At 64.0% G+C, this 15870-nt stretch overlaps 1 protein-coding gene across 1 annotated transcript; it reads left to right on the top strand.

Moving 5' to 3' along the window:
* The first annotated feature begins 12241 nt into the window (after positions 1 to 12241).
* ADRA2C (adrenoceptor alpha 2C) lies at positions 12242 to 14449 on the top strand. The gene has a single exon (XM_014855250.3). It carries the CDS (start codon positions 12477 to 12479, stop codon positions 13851 to 13853), a length of 1377 nt encoding a protein of 458 aa, XP_014710736.3. The 5' UTR covers positions 12242 to 12476; the 3' UTR covers positions 13854 to 14449.
* Positions 14450 to 15870: the final 1421 nt, after the last annotated feature.

Raw genomic sequence — 15870 nt, 5'->3', positions numbered from 1 at the left:
CCAGGAGTTGCTGGGGGCTCAGGAGGTGGGCTGCCTCCTCCACCCGTGCAGCTCACAGGAGCCCCGCGAGGCGGGCACCCGAGGCTCCAGCGCACAGTCCAGGTGGCCGTGTGGACTGAGAGCCACGAGGCCGGGAAGGGCCCTCTTCCCTGTCTGCGGTGGATTTAGCTAAACGGGCTTTCTCGGCCTTGCTGTGGGGTCAGGAGGCACACAGTGCATTGGAGGGGCCACGGGGGAGCGGGAGACTGTGCAGAGGGAGGGAGAAGGGACCCACAGGGAGGGTCAGCGATGGCAGGAGCCAGCACCAGGCCTGGGCTGGAGACACACATGTGTGTGGGGTAGGCTTTCCTCTGTTCCTCACTTGCTCAGTCACTCACGTCTCCAGCCACCACCCACGCTGAAGGATCCCAATCTGTACCAGGGTGCGATGTTGCAGGTAGAACACCTGGGTCTCTGTCCTGAGGAGCCCCAAGACACATGGAGCCCCCCAGGACGGGGCCTGGCAGCCACCAGGCGCGTGAGGAGCCCCAGGTGGGCCTCCTGGGGGAGGTGGCCAAGCTGATCCTGATGGACGAGGAAGAGTGAGCTGTGCAGGCCATGGCGGGAAGGTGCTCTGTGCAGAGGGCCCCCCACACGAAGGTGTGGCAGTGGGGAGGCACGGGGGCATCAGGGAGGGGCAGAGTGGTCGGCATTCCCAGAATGGAGCAGGCAAGGCCCGGCCGGGTGGGAGAGGCGCCAGGGCCAACCCCCCCTGCCAGGTGAGTTCTGGGGACCAGCTTGGACCTCCTCCTGCTGGCGGGCTCAGAGCTCCACCTGGAAAGATCCTCCCGGGGCCGTGGGGAGACTGGAGGCCAGGCCGGGGTAGAGGCAGGAGCCAGGCCGCCCCGGGGAGGAGGATAATGCCCAAGTCTAAGGCCTGGGATCCAGTAATTCTCTGTCCTTGCTCAGCTTCAAGCTCTGGGTAGTCTGGCTGTGGGGCCCCTGGACTGTCGCCCCTCTGGACGCCCGCTCGCCCTGCACCCACGGTGGGAAGCCGTCAGTGTCCAGACACCCTGACTCCACCCTGAGGGCACCAGGCATCACCTCCACGGAGGAAAGGGCAGGCACAGGGGGCTTCCTGCCCCAAAGGCTGCTCCTCGGCCCAGCAGGAGGTATTCCCTTCCTCGTGGGGTCAGGCGTCCTCCTGCTGCAGTTGGAACAGTCTCTGGAGCGAGGCGGCTGATGACTCCTCCTTCCTAGAAAAGGAACGGGATGCGTCCTGGCGGACAGAGCTTTGCCGCGTCCCTTGCGGGTTCCAGGCGCTGCCGGGAGGAGCCTGCGGCTCTGACACATTGTCTTCTGCAGAATCCCAGAGCTGACGCCATCAGCTTCCTCTCTCATCCTTTCCCCTCGGGCCCCTGCGCCCACAGAGCAACAGCTGACAACGCCACCCGCCCAGTCAGCACTGGTAGAGCCGGGAAGGCCCTGAGAAACTCAGAGCCGAGCTGCTCAGTCTCAGGGGTAAACTGAGGCTGGGACGGGGCAGGGCGCCAAAGTTACAGAGCATCGATTAAGGTGGGACCTGGGAGTTCAGGGCCCCACGAAGGGAGCTGTGGAGAGACACTGGGGCTGCAGGCAGCAGCCGGCCGGGCTCAAGTCCTTGTCTGGTCCCAGCAAATTGGATTCTCCCCATTTGCTAGACGAGGAAACGGCAGGTCTGGGGGGACCCGGCCGCACCGAGGCTAGGCTGGGGCAGGCGGGAGGGACCCTCTCCTGCAGGCTGCCCCACACCAACCCTGCTCCGGCCAGGCTCAGTGGGGGCTGCTGGCTCAGGCTGTGGTGGTCTGCGCTGGACTTGTCCGTCTGGCCCGCCTCACTGTCCCAGCGACCCCCAGACGTGCAGTCTGCAGCGTCGCCCTCCTGTTTGTGCTCTGGGCCCAGGGCACGCGGAATCCGACCCACAGACCGGCCTGTGGAGCTGGAGGGGGCAGGGGGGTGCTGCGGGGAGCCTCCCCCGCAGGGGCGCAAACAGGTGCTGGACGCGGGGTTAGCCTCCCAGGCTGGGTAGCCAAGAGTAACAGGAACCCGTTCCCTCCCAGGTCTGCAGGCTGAGTCTGAAGTCAGGGGGTCGGCCCACCTGCGCCCTCCCAGGCTCTGGGGGGTCCTTCCTGCCTCTTCCGGCTTCTGGTGGCCCCAGTGTCCCTGGGCTGTGCTCACGTCTCCTGCCTCCACCCATCTTCATGTGGCTTCTGCCTCTTCTCCATGTTCCTCTTCCTGTAAGGATGCCATCTGCTCCAGGACGACCTCACTGAACTTGAGCACATCTGCCGACACTCTATTTCCAAGTAAGGCCACCCTCACCGGCACTGGGGCTTAGGACATGGACATATCTTTTTTGGGGGACACAATTCAACCCATAACAACCACACAGCTTTCGTCCTTTTTTAATGAGGCCTATCAGTGAGCAATTAGGATATTTCACAGGAAACTCCAGACCTCTGTCCTCTTCTGGCATGATCGCTGGCAGGGTGGAGCCCAGAGAACACTGGCCCTCTGGAGGGGGCCTGCTCCACGGGCTCAGCGCAGCCCAGCCCGGGGCCCTGGACACTGGGGTTTGGGAACCTTGTTATGGCCCAGTGGGTCTCAACTAGGACTGATTATGCCCCCAGGGGACATCTGGCAACATCTGAGGACATTTTTGGTGGTCACAACTGGGGGTGCTCCCGACATCAGTGGGAAGAGGCCAGGGATGCTGCTAACATCCTGCAATTCCCAGATGGCACCCACGACAAAGAGGTGCCCAGTCCTAAATGTCAGTAGTTCCCAGGTCTGCAGACCCTCCATACATAAGGCATGTGGCCACTCTGTTATAGACGACATTTCCCAGTATCCCTTGCAGTGGGCGTAGCCATGTGATCACGTTCTGACCAACAGGACGTCAGCACAAAGGCTGTGTGAAGATGCCCTGTGACTGGAGGACCACGCCCTCCCACCCCACTCTGTGGACCATGGTGTGATGGCAATGGCCAGCGATGGACCAGCCAACTGAGACCTCCAGGTGGGAGCTGCCTGCTGGGCACGGCCAAGGAAAGGTCAAAGATGCCAGGATCCTGGACCCAGTGAGGGCGCCATGCCCGCCCTGTCTGGACTTCGGTGTGGGAGAGAAATCAATACTCTGTCCAAGCCACTGCGTTTTGGGGTCGCCTGGGTACAGCAGCACCGCCTGTACCCTGACTTACAATCCTACCTCAGGCCAGCCCTGCTCCCTCACGTGTGATGAGTTTCTGATGTAAATCAGGGCCTTCCTGGGAACGGAAGACTGGAGAAGAAAATATCACAGGTCTGGCTGCGCTGGAGCCCTCAGACTCCAGGCTCCAACACACACATCCCAGGGCTCCGGGCTGTGGCGGGGGTCGCGGACCCGCCTCCTTGACTTCCAGAAGAGCTTGGGAGCCAGGATCAGCACAGGAAGCTGGAGAAGCCTCACAGTGTGAGGTTGAAGGTGAGCATCCTCAGCTTGTTTCTCCAAACACAAGGGCTCTTGTGCATTTTCCTCTCTAAAACACCCAAGCCAAACAAAACGGGAGGGCTCCGAGGCCCCTAGCTCTGAAGCTCGTGTCTGCTACAGTCAGATCCATGAATTGAAGGTATGAAATTGCCTTACTTTGACTCGCTGCTCCCCCCAGGCACGGTCCCGGGACCCCAGGTGGGGCCACACCACCCGAGGTGTCCGGCCTGGGGATGAGGGTGGCCCCTACCGCACACAGGGCTGCGGCACACCTCACCTGTGCTTTCCCCTCGTGCCCAGAGCTGGCAGTGCCTCAGCGAGAGGCAACAGGGCAGAGCAGAGCGAAGGTGGCTTGGGGAGAAGTCAGGCTTCAGCACGCACTGGGCCTCAACTCTCTTCAGGTACAGCAGGAACAAAGCGCCCTCCTCGTGCAGGGCTTCTGGAAGGCAGCTCCACGCGCTCGCTCCCCATGCTGGGCACTGGGACCAAGGGCTGCTTAGTGCCAGGGGGCCCCACCCAAGCAGGCTACAGGGGAGACAGCAGCCCCAGCAGTGGGACAGCAGTGGTGATCTTGGGGTCCCTGGGGAGACCACTTTGGGGAGAGAAGCCCCCAGCAGTGAGCCAGGGCTCCCCCGGGTGGTCTCCGTTGGAGTGGGTGGTTGCCACGAGGCGTCCACTGTGGGCAGTGAGGCTGGATGGGCAGGGGCCTGAGCCTGAGTCCCAACCCGCCAGACGCTCCCTGGGGCCCTGGGCAGCCACGTCTGCCCCCCTGAAGCCTCCGTTCTCTCATCTCTCTGCAAAGTGGGGATGCAAAGAGCACCCAACCCTCAGGGGACCCGAGAGGGTGAAATAAAACGGGAGCCTCTCAAGATCTGCTGCGCATCCTAACAACGCCCTGGAGGTCTGCAGGGGAAGGAGCCTGGACGGGGGTCTGGGCCCGAGGAGGCAGGCCGGCCCAGACAGGCAATGTGCCAACTCCAGGGTCACAGCTTGGGGGGCTGGGAGCATTTGGCTGAGGGGGGCAGGGGCAGTGCAAGGGGCCGTGGGGGAAGCTGCTCAGAAGCAACTTGCTGGCAGAGGAAGTCTCTCCCCCACCATCAAGGCCAGGCGCAGAAGCCCCCTCTCCAGGAAGCCCCTGATGGCCCCAGCCAGCTTGGGCTCCTCTTGTGGCTGTGCACTTCTCTCTCGGAAGGCGTGAGGCTGATTCTGTGTGCCCACTGCTGCCGCACAACCCAGCCCAGAGGGGCACCAGACTGCGTGCTCAACGTCGGCGATGATCAGAGCTATCCCAGGTGAAGTGGGCTGCTCGACAAGCAGTGAGCTCCCCCTTGCCCGGGGTGTCCAAGCAGGGGCTTGGGACTGGCCTGATGGCACTTCAAAAGTGGACTCAGTCAGGTGGGATACAAGATAACAGTGGCCATGACGACAATGTCAACGGTGACTCACTAGGAGCTTGCTCAGTGCCGGCAACGGTGAGCTCTGAGTTCTCTTTTATTAGAATTTTTTATCTGCCCAAGTAACTCAAGCTCTCAGAACAAGTTAAACAATACAGAGACATAGAAAGAAAAACCTGCCGTCAGCCATCCCGCAAGGCCTCCTCCCTTCCCCAGCACTGCCAGGCAAGCGTGCAATCCTTCTGGACACCGACACACAGAACCCCAGCTCTCCTTCGGGTGCGATCCTGTGATCCGGAGAGGCCCAGCCATGTGACCCAGGTCCCCACGGGTCAGAGGCTGCAGGCCCAGCCTGGCTGTCCTCTCCCGTTGGCAACTGCCAGCCTACGGGAGACACACATCCAGGAAGACCACTGAGTCCTGTTCCTTGACCACAGGAGGGAAACTGAGGCCCAGAGAAGGCAGGTGACATCTGACATCACATGGTGACTCGACGGCCGAGACAGGGCTGTGGAGATGGAACCCCTTGCGCCCACGACTGGACGGTTCACAGGGTTCTGTTGTACCTACCACATTCACTCACTCATTCATTCGCTCATTCAGGCCCAAACCCCCTGGGCTCTGTGTTCACATCCTCCGGCTGCTGCAACAAAGGATTACAAGCTTCAGCATGCAAGAACGTGAACCCGTTTCCTTGCAGGTCTGGAGGCCGGAGTTTGAAGTGGGTCGGCGGGGTGGCTCCTTCCAGAGGCTCCAGGGGGGACCCGCGTCCTCGTCTTCCCACCTTCCCTGTGATGACATCTAGGGTCCACTCAGATATTCCAGGATAATCTCCCATCTCAGGATCTTTAACTTGATCCCATCAGCAAAGTCCCCTTTGCCACGGAAGGTCACATAGCCAGAGGTTCTGGAGATGAGGACACAGACATCCTTGGGTGTGATTCTCCAAAGGAGGCAGCCCAGGGCTGTGGATAGCAAATCGGTCAGGATTCATTCAGTTCAAGTTTCGGAACCTTCCTTCCAGAAGGCAGTAAATGATAAGGCCACTTAGTATCTCCCTCGGCAGGAAATCTAGCCAAAGGGTGGCTCCAGGGGGGTTCATGTGCAGGCTCAAGAACAACAGCATTAAGGACACAGGCTCTTTCTCCCCGTCGTCGTCATCCTCATCTTCAGTTCCTCCTGGTCCCAAGAGAGCTGCTACAGCTCCGGGTGTCACGTCCTCACACATGCTTGACCAAACAGGTAGGAAGGCAGCGGGCCTCCTTGCACATTTCTCACTTGTCATCAGGGAGGTCTTATGGGCTGGGAACCGGTCACATGGCCTCTCTCCTCCAGCCGCGGGGAAGTGAAATGAGTCCATCATGAGATGCTTAGTGGTGTCACCAGTTTCCCCTGGGCGGGGAAGGGCTTCCTCCTTCTTGGGCACATCACTACTTCTCCACCAGAACGAGCCAGGAATGGGGGTGCATGAGTTCTCTAAGCGGCATAGCAAATTCCCACAGACGTACCAGCTGCAAACAGCACCGTTTATTGTCTCACAGTTCCTGCGGGCCAGGAGTCCAGGCACAGGGGAGCGGGTCCTCTGCTCAGGGTCTGGAGGCTGAAACGGAGGAGTCAGCTGAGGCCGCACTCCCACCTGAGGCCCCAGGCCCCGCTCAAGGTCACAGTTGTCGGTGGAGTTCAGTTCCCCGAGCCGGTGCCGCCTGTCCTCTTGCTGGCAGCCTGCGGGCACTGCTCTCAGCTCCCGGAGGCCATCCGCAGGTCCCCGCCCCGGGGCCCCTCTTAGGAGGCTCCTTCATCTCTCAGGCCAGCAGGAGAGCCTCGCTGACGCTTCACCACCTTTTAAGGGCTTGCCGGCTCAGCTCAGGCCTACCCAGATAATCTCCGTTGATTAAGTCAAAGTCAACTGATTAAGGGCCGAACCATCATATTCACACTCAAGAGGAGGGAGTTAATCAAGGGCTTGGTCACCGGCGGTCATCTGATAGTCCTGTCTGTCCGTGGAGAAGTGAGTGACGGCTGCCCAGTACACACTTGCCTGCCTGGGACACACCCTCCCCAGCCCGCCCCTCGCACAGGCCCTGCCTTCTCGTCCTCCCATCTGAGCTGAGCCCCTGCTTCTTCCAGAAAGTCCTGCCTGAGCCCGAGGCAGGTCAGAAGCCCCCTCAGGCCCCACCACATGCTTCCTCCATCTCCTGCATCTCCCGGGCCGTCGCAGCTCCACAGACATCATTCTGCAGAGCCTGCACGGCAGCCGTAGCGGGAGGGACTGCCACCGCCATTCACAGGCCAAAGGGACTTGGGAGGGGAAGACGGCTTCCTGAGGTCACGTGGGGACACCTGGTCAACCCGACCCCTGATTCTGGGGTTGAGGCCAGGCCCAGGAGGGCCTTGAATGCCAGGCTCAGGCATGTGTGCAGCAGCAAGCCCCTGAAGGGAGGCTTCAGTCAAGCATGGAGCCGGCTGGCGGGGGCAGGCTGGAGGCAGGGGAACCACGAGGAGGCAGTGCGGCCGCCAGGACCCCAGCAGCCCTAGGCTGAGTAAGGCCCACAGCCGGCGCTCAGTAAGACATGCTGAGCCACTGCTCTAATCCATTACACTCATTGCAAATCACAGACGGCCCCCGAAGCAGTTCTCGCTCCAGAGGGACTTCCGCCAGCTCGGTAAGAACTCAGCGGAGCCAAATCCATCAATGCGATCAATATCGCAACGGACTCGGTCTGTGGGCGAGCGCACGGAGAGCCGCCCGGGCCAGCGGATCCCGGCCATGCTCTGACAAGACAAAGCGGATCTGGAATTCGAAGGGGGTGGGGGGAAGCAAGCTGTGTTTTCCCTGCCTCATCCTTAAAAATGAAATTTCAAATAAACATGGGGAAAAGATCCTCAGCTCAGCTGGAAGGAGAAAACAAGTCCTCTGGGTCTGGAGATGGGACAGCCAGGCCACGGCCCCTGTGCCCGCACAGCTGGCAGCTCCCCTCCCCTGCAGGCAGCAACCGAGGGCGAAGGCAGCAGACCAGACACAGCGCCCACTTCCAGGAGCTCGGAGCCACGAGGGGGCAGAGCTGGCACGGCCCTTAGAACCACCCAGTCCAATATCCCATCTTACAGATGGGGAAACTGAGGCCCAGGGACGCACAAGACTCCACAATGCCAGTCAGCAAGCGAGGGAATGAGAGGGAATGAGAGAAGGAGGCAGAAAGGGTCTGCTGGGCGGGGACACAGGGGTCCGGCACAGGCAGCTGCCATGTGCTCTGGCGGGCCCCACCTGCACCAGCACACCGCATGCGTCTGGCGTGGCCGAGGGGCATGGGGGACACCAGGCCCTTTGCAGCATCCCCCACCCCGCCCTTTGTACCACCCATGCCCCACTGCGCCTTCACTGAGCTCCTACTGTGTGCTGTGAGCCAGGCTCTGTGCCTGGCAGTGGGACAGACACGGCCTGCTCTCAAGAGCCCACAGCAGCAAGACACGGCTGCTGACGACAGCCCGCCCCGGAGGGGCACACAGCCTGGGAGGTCAGAGAGGTCTCCTGGGGAGGAGTCTCACACAGCATGTTCTGAAGGAAAAGGGGAGCCCAGGGGCAGATGAGGCAGGGGGCTGCCAGCCTGGGAAAGAGCAGGTGTCCAGGCCCGGAGTCCCCAGCAGGGCTGGAGGGAGCGCTGAAGGACAGGCCGAGCATGCGGGGGAGGTGAGCAGGCAGGGCGGCAAGGCAGAAGCCAGCCTGACGCCTGGGGAGAGCTGCCCGCAACGAGGCAACAAAAACACCAAAAACACATCCTCCCCACAGCCTAGGGGCACGGGTGAGGCCCCAGGCACCTGTGCAAGTGTGGCTGTGTGGATGCGTGCGTATGTGTGGGGTGAGCACACGCTCATGGATGTGTGCAGTGACATGAATGCATGGGTGCGGGTGCATGAGTCACTGTGCAGCGAGGTGTGTGCATGATACATGTATACACACAAGCAAAGGTGTGTGTGCGTGGGTTCATGCACGTGTGCACACAGCATGTGTACACGACTGGATGCATGTGTGCGGACACGTGTGCATGCAGTGTATGTGTGTGCATGAATACACGGATGTGCCCATGCACACGCGGGGGTGTGGGCATGCGTGCCCGTTTGTGGATGCACGCACATACATAAGTGTGCATTACGTAGGCACGTGGATACTTGTGTGAATGCACTGTAGCATGTACAGGGGTGTGTGTATGCACAGGCACACGCGGTTCATAGGTGTGGGCATGTGTATGTGGGTATGCAAGCACGGGTGTGTGTGCACGCATACCTGTAAGTGCAAGGAGACGAGCTCCCCTCCACCTGAGTGAGACCTCCCGTGGAGCAGGGAGCGCAGCACCCCAGGAGGCGTGCACCCAGCAGGCGGGCACCCAATTCCTCCTCACGGCAGCCAGGCCCAGGACCCAGTGTCCCATGGTCGTGTGGCCCTGGCTGGACCAACCCTTCCCTTCTGGGCCCCACTCGTCACGGGTGGCATGAAGGGCAAGGACACCTCGGCAGACCCAGGCTGCTCCATTTGCACATGGTTTTCCTTCCCAGATGTCCCACACCCTGTCCCCACGCACCCACCTCCCCACCCCGGACCAGGGCAGCCCGACTACACGGCACCCTCTTCACCCCTCCTGGTCCTGCTGAGACCGGGCCCGGCCATCAGCGACCTGTCGGGGCGGACAGTCTTTCAGGGCGCACGCTGATTTGCTTGTTACAGGACAATGGAGAGCAGTGTCAGACCTCACTCTCCCTGTCCAGGCTAAGAGGGCTCTCCTCCTCCTTCTCAAACAGCTGCAGCCCCGGCCTCCCGCACAGGCTGGCCCACACTCACTGCAGCCCCAGCCCAGCCAAGGCCTTCTCTACCCCAAGGATTCCTGGAGGGACCCAGTTCCCCTCCGCCCCTTGGCTCCGGGCCCTGGACCCCAGAGGCTCCTTTTCCTGCCTCCTTCCTGTTATGCCAGGAGATGTTTGCAGCCCTGCAATGTCTGCAGCCTGAGCTCAAAAGGCCACCAGACATCCCCAGGGACCTGGGTCACTCAGCCAGCCAGGCACTCCAGATGCCCCCAGCCTGGTCCAAACACATCTCAGAGATCACCTCCTCCAGGAAGCCTTCCTTGACAACCCCCAGGCTGGGGGAGGAGCCAAGGGCACTGACGGCATTCACTGTACCCATCTCAGTGCATGGCAGTGTTCACCCAAGACAGCTAGCACCTTGAGGAGGAAGCCTGATACAGATGGGGGCCGTGCGGGCCAACGATGGAGTGTGCAGGGGTGTGGGGGTCTTCCCCGCAAAATGCACTGCGGGTGCTTCAGAGCATTTTGTCACCCCTGGGTCAGTGACACCTTTCAGGCCTCCAGGACCAGGCGGCTCTTGCACAAGGATGGTGGTTCTCTCCCCTCCCTGGGTCCCACACCTCCCACACGCAGTCACAGCTTTGCTCCCTAAAAGTCCATACACGCCCAGGACCGGCATGGGAGGTCCAGGCCCTCTCAAACACCATCCGGAATGTTTGAGTTCTGGCCTGGCCCTGGCCCGACCCTCTCCTCCTCCTCGTGGAACCCGTTAACAGGGACGCTGGAGCTCCAAGAGGCGCCTCTGCTAAGACAGCAGTGCTCTCCCGTGAGGCCCGCGGAGCCCTTCCCCAGCAGAGGAGAGAGACGAAGCCCCCACACCGCGAACATTTCAGGCATCACTGGGCGGGGGGGAGGGGAGCTCTTATCCCTCCCTGCACACCCTCCTAGTACCAGGGGCATCCCACTCCTTCCTGCAGCCACAGGACTGTCCCCCCCCCCCCCCCACCTGAGGATGCAGGGAGAGCTGCCCGCCAGCCTGGGCGCGTTTCTGAACCGCTCGGAGGGAAGGTCCTCTCCCTCATCCCAGGGAGAAAGGGCAGGCCTGGGAACTCCAACCTCCTCCCCAGGGCCTGTCTGCCACAGACCTCAGGGTGCCTGGAGGCGGGGACCAGCGCAGACAGGGGAATGAATGCACAGAAACGTGGGACGGGGGTAAGCGGGGGTTACCCCAACAGCTCACCCCTAAGCCGGCAGGAATGAGGCACCCACGCAAAGTCGAGCGTCATCCGGGCAATTCAGTTTTGGGTGTTTGTCAGAGGCAACGATTTCGAACATCCCCCCACCCTTTAAAAGCAGGGCCACAGAGCATAAAAATTCAACTTCAGTAATTGCCAACAAGGGTGCAGAGCTTGGGAGCCTGCCCAAGGCTTCCACTGGCACGGCCGTCATGATGCATGCTCCAGCAGCGCTTGGAAGCGGGCAGAGGAGGGGACCGAGGACGGGGGTGGGGAAGTGGCGCTCCGCCTTGGAGCACCCAACAGAGATCATCGGAGCCGGACCGGCGCTCAGGAGGACCGCTGCGCGCCCAGGCAGCGTCGCATCCTCCGCCAGGCTGCGAGAGGCAGGCTCTCCAATCAGGCCGCGGACCCCGAGCCGGCCGGTGCTGCGCGCGAGTGTGCGTGCCCGCGTGTGCGTGTGCCCGGGGGAGGCGAGGAGGCTCCCGTATTAGAAAGAGCAGGCTTCTGGAACTCACCGCCCAGGCCAGCCGGCACTCAGCCCCGTCCCGCAGGCGGCAGCCGGCCCTGGAGGGGGCGCCCTCACCGAGCGCGCGTGCCCTGCGCCACCGCCCCGGACTCCTCCCCAGCGCCGCGCCGGCAGGTTCGCCGAGGCGGCCGCGGGCTCCGGCTCCCGGGCCGGCTCCCCCCGGGCCGGCGGCGCTGGCCTGCCCGCCAGGCCGCCCCCGCCCGCCCGCGCCCCGCCCCGCGCGCCCGCCCCGCTGCGCAACTCTACCCAAGTTGGAAGCCAAGCCCGGGCGGCTGCACTCGCGCCGAGCGCACGGCGGCGGCGGCGGCGGCGCCGGCGAAGGAGGAAGAGGCGGTGGCGGCGGCGGCGGCGGCGCAGCTCGGGCGAGCGAAGCAGGCGGGGCAGGCGAGGCGGCGCCCGCACGGCCGAGCGCGGACCGCGGGGGGCGCCCGCGCCGGGAGCAGCAGGAGGAGGACGCGCGGCGGCGCCGGCGCCCTGCCCGGGAAAGTAAAGTTGGAGCGGGAGGCTGCGCGCGGGCGCGGGGGCCCGAAGGAGCGGCGGCCCGCGCCCCAGCGCGCCGAGCCCTAGCCGGCCGGATGGGAGGCGGAGCGCCCGGGCCGCCGCCGCCGCCTGCAGCCTGCGCCCGGGCCGGGCGCCGGGGCCGCGGGGCCGCTCGGTCACGCCCGCTCGGGTGCCGCGTCGCCGTGGGCTCGCCGCCGGGGCGCTCCCCGTGAACCGGGCCGAGGGCGGGGCCGCGCGAGGACCCCGGGACCTGCCCCCTCCCCCCCGCCGCCGCGTCGCCGCTCGCTCCGGGCGCCTCCTGCTCTGCACTTACGCGCGCAGCAGCTGCGAGGAGCCCGGCAGCCACGCTCCCCGGTGCGCCGCTCGCCCGCCGAGCCAACACGGCCGAGGGCCGGCTGCGAGGCGCCGCAGTCCCTGGCGGGCGCGCCCAAGGAGCAGGCGGCGATGCGGGCGCCGACCCGGGCTGGGGGGCGCCCGAGCTGCCGCGGCTGCGCCCGGGCTCCAGGCAGGACCGCGTAGCTCGCGGGAGGACCATGGCGTCCCCGGCGCTGGCGGCGGCGCTGACGGCGGCGGCGGCGGCGGCGGGCCCCAACGCGAGCGGCGCCGGAGAGGCCAACGCCTCGGGGGCTGCCTGGGGGCCGCCCCCCGGCCAGTACTCGGCGGGTGCCGTGGCAGGGCTGGCGGCCGTGGTGGGCTTCCTCATCGTCTTCACCGTGGTGGGCAACGTGCTAGTGGTGATCGCCGTGCTGACCAGCCGGGCGCTGCGTGCGCCGCAGAACCTCTTCTTGGTGTCACTGGCCTCGGCCGACATCCTGGTGGCCACGCTGGTTATGCCCTTCTCGCTGGCCAACGAGCTCATGGCCTACTGGTACTTTGGGCAGGTGTGGTGCGGCGTGTACCTGGCGCTAGACGTGCTCTTCTGCACCTCGTCCATCGTGCACCTGTGCGCCATCAGCCTGGACCGATACTGGTCCGTGACGCAGGCCGTTGAGTACAACCTGAAGCGCACGCCGCGCCGCGTCAAGGCCACCATCGTGGCCGTGTGGCTCATCTCAGCCGTTATCTCCTTCCCGCCGCTCGTCTCGCTCTACCGCCAGCCCGATGGCGCCGCCTACCCGCAGTGCGGCCTCAACGACGAGACCTGGTACATCCTGTCCTCCTGCATGGTCTCCTTCTTCGCGCCGTGCCTCATCATGGGCCTGGTCTACGCGCGCATCTACCGCGTGGCCAAGCTGCGCACGCGCACACTCAGCGAGAAGCGCACGCCTGCGGGCCCCGACGGCGCGTCCCCGACGACGGAGAACGGGCTGGGCGCGGCGGCGAGCGCGGGCGAGAACGGGCACTGCGCGCCCCCGCGCCCCCCGCGCGCCGACGTGGAGCCCGAGGACAGCAGCGCGGCGGCCGAGAGGCGGCGGCGCAGGGGCGCGCTGCGGCGGGGCGGGCGGCGGCGAGCGGGCGGCGAGGGGGACGCGGGCGGCGCCGAGGAGCTGGGGCCGGGAGCGGCTGAGCCCGGCGCGCTGACCGCCGCCAGGTCCCCGGGCCCCAGCGGGCGCCTGTCGCGCGCTAGCTCGCGCTCCGTCGAGTTCTTCCTGTCGCGCCGGCGCCGGGCGCGCAGCAGCGTGTGCCGCCGCAAGGTGGCCCAGGCGCGCGAGAAGCGCTTCACCTTCGTGCTGGCCGTGGTCATGGGCGTGTTCGTGCTCTGCTGGTTCCCCTTCTTCTTCACCTACAGCCTGTACGGCATCTGCCGCGAGGCCTGCCAGGTGCCCGGCCCGCTCTTCAAGTTCTTTTTCTGGATCGGCTACTGCAACAGCTCGCTCAACCCGGTCATCTACACCGTATTCAACCAGGACTTCCGGCGCTCCTTCAAGCACATCCTCTTCCGACGGAGGAGAAGGGGCTTCAGGCAGTGACCCGCGCGCCCCGCCTCGCGCGGAGATCTGGACAGCTCCGGGCGGAGGGGCGGGCTGGCGTGGCCCCCCGGGAGAAAGTGAGAGGGCAGCTAGGGGTGCAAGGACCTAGGGATGGATTGGCCTCCAGGGCGCAGGGGAGGGGGGACAGCAGGCCAGGAGCGTGGGCTGAGAGACCGCAGTGCCTCCGGGGAGGGGGCAGGAGAGAGGGGAGATCCCTCTGCCTTCCCATCTCAGCAAGGGCCTGCTTCTGGGGCTCCAGACCTGCATCCAGCTCCGGGGGCCCTGTCAGGGTGTGGCTGTGAGGTCGAGGTCGTAGACAGCAGTGGCGTATGCAACCCCCAAGTGAGGGAGCAAGGAGCCCCCCGAAACACGCACCACCGCCCCGGACCGCATCTGAGCAAGGGCTGACTTCCCCGGGACCAGCGGGGGTGGCTGTCTGGGGGGAAGAAAAGAGCGCTGACAATCTTTGGTTACTGCAAGTATTAAATGTTTGCCAAAAATGACAGCCAAACAACCAAACTATTTTCTAAATAAACCTTTGTAATCTAAGTGTTGGGTGCAGCAGACAGTCCTTCAGTGGCTGGGCAGGGGGCGCCTTCCAGACGCTCACCCTGCCTGACCTCCTGCCAGGGGTGGAAGGAGGGCACTCTAGTGCACCAGACTCCAGCCAACCCCTCCCCCCCTTGCATGAGAAGGAGGGGGTCTTTTTTTAAAGAAAAATGTTTTACATAATACAAAATATATACTCAAAATTCTTGTGCTGTAACCGGCTAAGAGGCAAAAGAAATCAAGAGCCCCCAAATTTACATCCTGGAGAACTGTCCTCCCTTCTTCCCCATCCCGCCCCCTCCCCATCCTTACCCGCCTGGCAGGAAGCCCCCTCCTCAGCTGGGGAAGGCGGGGCTCTCACTGCCCAGGCGGCAGTTCTGTCCTCCAGTCCTTTGGGCCAGCCCTGCCTCTCAGCCTGGGGTGGGCTCGCCACTGTGGAGGAGACAGAGCGGCTGAGACCCGCCCCACCCACAGGTTGGGTGGAGACAAGGTCAAGGCACGCCCCCAGACCCTTATTCCAGACCAGAGGCCTTTACCAGTTTCTTACTGTTTTTGAGTATGAGGCTCAAAAGCAGTGGCTGGGGAGGGAGCTGGAGCCTGCCCCCTGGTCCCCGACTCCCACCCGCCCAGGGCGGCCCAGCCTTGCCCCGCCTCAGCTCTCTCCTGTGTCCATTCTCACCCCACACTCAGGCTTCCAGCCCGCACCACGGCGCCCAGGAGCTCTGCAGAGCTGGGGCGGCTGGGTGGGAGCAGGACTCAAGTACTGCAAGGAGGGCAGAGGTCCCCCCTTAATCACACAGGCACACGCACAGACATGCACACGCATGAGCTTGGCGGGCTGGAGGGGCTCGTGCTGGGGGTCCCTGCTGTGACCATCCAGTCCTCCTGTCCCTCCCTCCGGGGGCCCCTCGGCCTTTCCATATGTATGTCCCCCACCCTGGCCCCTGCCTGGCAGCCCGGCTCTCTCCTGGGTCGCTGCCCATCTGTCCTTGTCTGTCCCGGGGAGGGGTCAGCCCTGGTCCTGCCTTTCGTCCCCAAGTCCCTATCCCCCAAATCATGAGGCAGACAGGCCCCTCCCCTGGTCTGACTTTCCAGGGCTGACTCTTAGGAAAGAACCCCCCCACCCCCCCACGGCAGCTGCCCAGCCTCATCACCCTGAGTTATGGGTCCTCAGGACACCTCAACCCGGAAGAGCTCTCCTGGAGGGTCCACACTGAGTCACCTATAGGCTCTCCCAGCTGCTGTGTTCAGGCTCAGTGGTCGGTGGGGAAGTCGAGACCCAGGGATGGTGGGGAGAGAGGGGTGGAAACGGCTGGCCAAGGTCGATTGGAACATCTCTGACCTCCCACCACCAGGCAGGGGCCAGGACAGGGTGTCCGTGTTGTAGGCCCTGCTCTGTCGCAGGATTGCTGAGCCACCTCAGACAAACGCCTGCCCTCTCTGGACTTCAGTACTCCTCTTGTGAAGT

Source organism: Equus asinus, chromosome 3 (assembly GCF_041296235.1).
Source record: "Equus asinus isolate D_3611 breed Donkey chromosome 3, EquAss-T2T_v2, whole genome shotgun sequence".
NCBI lineage: Eukaryota > Metazoa > Chordata > Mammalia > Perissodactyla > Equidae > Equus > Equus asinus.
Note: the sequence above shows the minus strand (reverse complement) of the source record. Positions and strands in the feature narration are given on the sequence as shown.